The sequence below is a fragment of the Trypanosoma grayi genome (assembly GCF_000691245.1).
Source record: "Trypanosoma grayi strain ANR4 Tgr_1184_V1, whole genome shotgun sequence".
Classification (NCBI taxonomy): domain Eukaryota; phylum Euglenozoa; class Kinetoplastea; order Trypanosomatida; family Trypanosomatidae; genus Trypanosoma; species Trypanosoma grayi.
The window spans coordinates 1-3,310 of NW_008826803.1; the positions used below are offsets into that span (position 1 = coordinate 1).

The window sequence follows — 3,310 nt, forward strand, 5'->3', positions numbered from 1 at the left end:
AAAAAAAAAAAAAAACCAAAACAAAAAAAAACACAACAGAAGACTAAAACACCAGCAGCAACAAAAACAAGCATGCATGAGAGGGGACTTGCGGACCCCTGCAAACATTCACGTCGACACACACTAACACTTCTATTTCAATCACTGGCTATCGCACCCTACACAAACACAACGGGGCACCCTACACCTGTTCCTGCTCCACATTCCCACACAGACGGAAACGTCTCACAGGAGAGATGCTTCTCTTTCGTGTTTCGGTTGAATGTGTACTGTCGTATGCTTGTATATAAATATGTATATGTATATAAATATGTGCCGTGCACAAATCACTGAGTGGGCGAAGGGGTAATAATGATAATGCCAGGATAACAATATCCGAAGAAGGCAGGGAGTTGAGTGCACAGAGGGGTGCTACTGTGGTGAATGAACTTCAAAGATGCATCACACACACACACACACACACACATACACACAAGCACGCACTGTCCTTTCTTTCCTTCATTTTTTTTTTAATCCCTCCAAATATGGAGTGACCGAAAGCGTGTGAACAGATCACACGCATACAGGTCGCAAAGTCTATTTTCCGTTATTCGCTTTTTGCTTTCGATTCACATACATACCCATTGTTGCTCCCCAAAGCAGCAGTAGCGCGAGGGTCGTGAGTCATACACCACCCCCCGCTACGCGCCCACGAAGCACACCCCTCCCACCATTTCCCCCCGCACCCCTCTTCTCCTGCAGCTTCACACCCCGATGCTCCTCATTTTGCCGCAGCATATATAGTTTTGATCCATATAAACATGTGTATGTATGTCCACCACGACCATTCTCTCTTGTACTCCTTTTTTTTTATTGTTTTTGTCTCTCACCTATCACTCCTCTCACTTTGTTGTTTGTTTTGCTTTTAGCTTCTGTATGCGGCTTTTTTTTTGCGACATTTCAAAGGCGCCTCCTCGCTGCTTACCCCCGCATTGGCATTTTGCCTACCATTCTTCCTTCTCCACTTGTCTCCCTCTCTTGGACTTTGCCCTCTCGCCTCTCCATTCTCTGCAGTGCACGAAGCAATCTACATTCCGCTCGCCGTCCATCTCACACACCCACCGCCGGAAGGGTCTCAGCATGAATCCGCCGCATCGCCACTGCCTCTCTCGATGGCGCGCCTCCCCAAGCCGCGCACCCACGCCACAAATAAACTCGTGACGCGCCGCAGCTGTCCGTGCGCGGCATCCGCAGCCCGCTCCATGATAAAGTGCTTCAGTACGTCCAGCTGCGCACATCGCGTCTCCCACGTGGTGTTGTAGTTCGTGAAGGACAACTCATCATCCGTCAGAACGTAGAAACAGCGGCGACCGTCATCCAGCACGCTGCTGTGTCTACCTTCAGTTCGTGCGCGGAGACACATAAGATAGCAGCGGCTGCAGATGCGGCACCAGGGAGCCGTGCGCACCTTGAGGCCGCTGCGTCTGCACGCCCACTTGATCGCACTTCCACCAGTCCGCCTCTGTTGCGCTGATGCCATGCTGTCACTCTCCTCACGAGTCTCAGTCACGCCGTCGGTGAGATCGCATGTGTCAAACATCCACTCGTCCCCTCGCAGTGGCGGTGCGGTACTCCCAGGAACAGAAGCAGCATCAGTAAAAGAAAAGGTTGAACCATCAACTTGGCTGCTACTTTTTCTAGTTCCTTCATGGTTGTTATCGTCAATGCCATTACGTTGCGACTCTTTCCGAGGTGCGTACATGTCACGCCCTACATGCGAACAACAGTCGTTGCACAGGAGGACACCGCAGCGGCGGCAGTGGTGCTTCCGCACAGTGATGGTGAAAGCCCTGTTACAGTGCGGGCAGCGACTCGCAGACTCATTGCTTTGCCACAAGTGCGTCCCGGTGGTGAGGCGATTACATCTCAGAGCCTCCATCTTGGCAATCACCCTTTGTTGAGCAAGCATAAGTTCATACTCTGCATTGTGAAACCTCTGGCGCTTCGTGGCATCATCTTCGTCAAAAACGAACTCAAATGTTTCCATCCCACCCATTTCAAGTAGGCACAGGTAGCGTCCCATGAGATCTGCTGCAAGGTGGCTGCTTGCGTCACCAAAGCCAGCAGCACTACTGCTTTCCGCCGAAGGAAATCCGCCATCAACAGTGGCACCAATTTTTTCGCGGCTACCGCCATTCGAATCAACCGGGTATGACTCCTGTTCTAACCCATCAGAACCCTCTCGCAAGGTAAACAACCACTCCTGCAGATGACTCGGGGGTAGCACTGGAATACCGTTGTTCTCGTGGCTATCCCCGTCGTCCTCCACCGCACCACTTCCTTCCACGTCCACCAGTGTTTCGTCACTACCCGGGAAGATCTGTGGTGTTTGATGACCTCCATCGCCATCAGGGTTGTCACTCTCCATGATCTCTTCGGGTGGCGCGGTGGGAGCGGTGGGCGGGGCCACCAGCGCGGCGCGCGTACACTGTTGCTGACGCCATGGGTGCACCTCCGTCGCCGTGCCTGCCGTTTCTACTGTGCCCCCCAGTCTTCGGGTAGACCCGACGCTCGCAGCTCCCGGCACAGCGGCTGTCTTCGTTTGGCGCCGCGTCAGTGACGCCGCCAGGAGCCCCTGGCGCCGTTGCCTCTCTTCTGCACGCAGCGCCGCTATCCTGTTCTTGATTCTCTCGAGCTCCGCTTCGAGGTTGGCGATGGCGACTTCCACCACGCGCTCCTCCACAAGGCCACCGCCCTGCTCAACGTGGCCCAGCAGCACGAAGGGCGAGGAGGGCCGCCGCGCACCCTCCCCGTCCTTGTCGTCGTCATCGCTCTGCTGGGCATCATCCCAGTGCACCGCCCCACTCTGTATGGAGAAAGCGCAGTCGCCAGATGCAGTACTGCCATCGTAACCACCATTGTCCGTAACAAGAGAAACATCGTCGTCACCCTTATCATAATCATCGATTCGGCAGCAGACATCATTCTCGATCTCCGGTGTCGTCACATCACAGTTGTCAAAGTTCGTCATATCCGCCACTGCAGTGGCAAACATACACTCACCCTCATTCTCCGCGTCTACCAATTTTTTCTCCTTCGAGATAGAAGCGGGTTTCTTTTCTTCTTCTTGCTGTTGCTTCTGCTCACTATCACCCCCAGCATGGGCGGGCTGACAACTCCGCCTCTCAGAGCCATTGCGTGATGACATCCTCGACGACGCCACACTCGAGCTAGAGTGATGGGTCATACACACTCAGGTGCTCTCTCCCTCACTGTGTCAACGCAGCTGGTTATTTGTATGTTGTGTACTCTCGTTTTTCTTTTCTTTTTT

The 3,310-nt window shown here is 53.5% G+C and overlaps 1 protein-coding gene across 1 annotated transcript; it reads right to left on the minus strand.

The window, feature by feature from the left end:
- Nucleotides 1–1,114: 1,114 nt before the first annotated feature.
- On the minus strand, nt 1,115–3,226 carry DQ04_11841000 (putative zinc finger protein; the record flags this gene model as incomplete). Its single annotated transcript, XM_009316622.1, has 1 exon — nt 1,115–3,226. The coding sequence occupies one exon, from the start codon at nt 3,224–3,226 to the stop codon at nt 1,115–1,117; it is 2,112 nt and encodes a 703-aa protein (XP_009314897.1).
- Between the last annotated feature and the right edge of the window lie 84 nt (nt 3,227–3,310).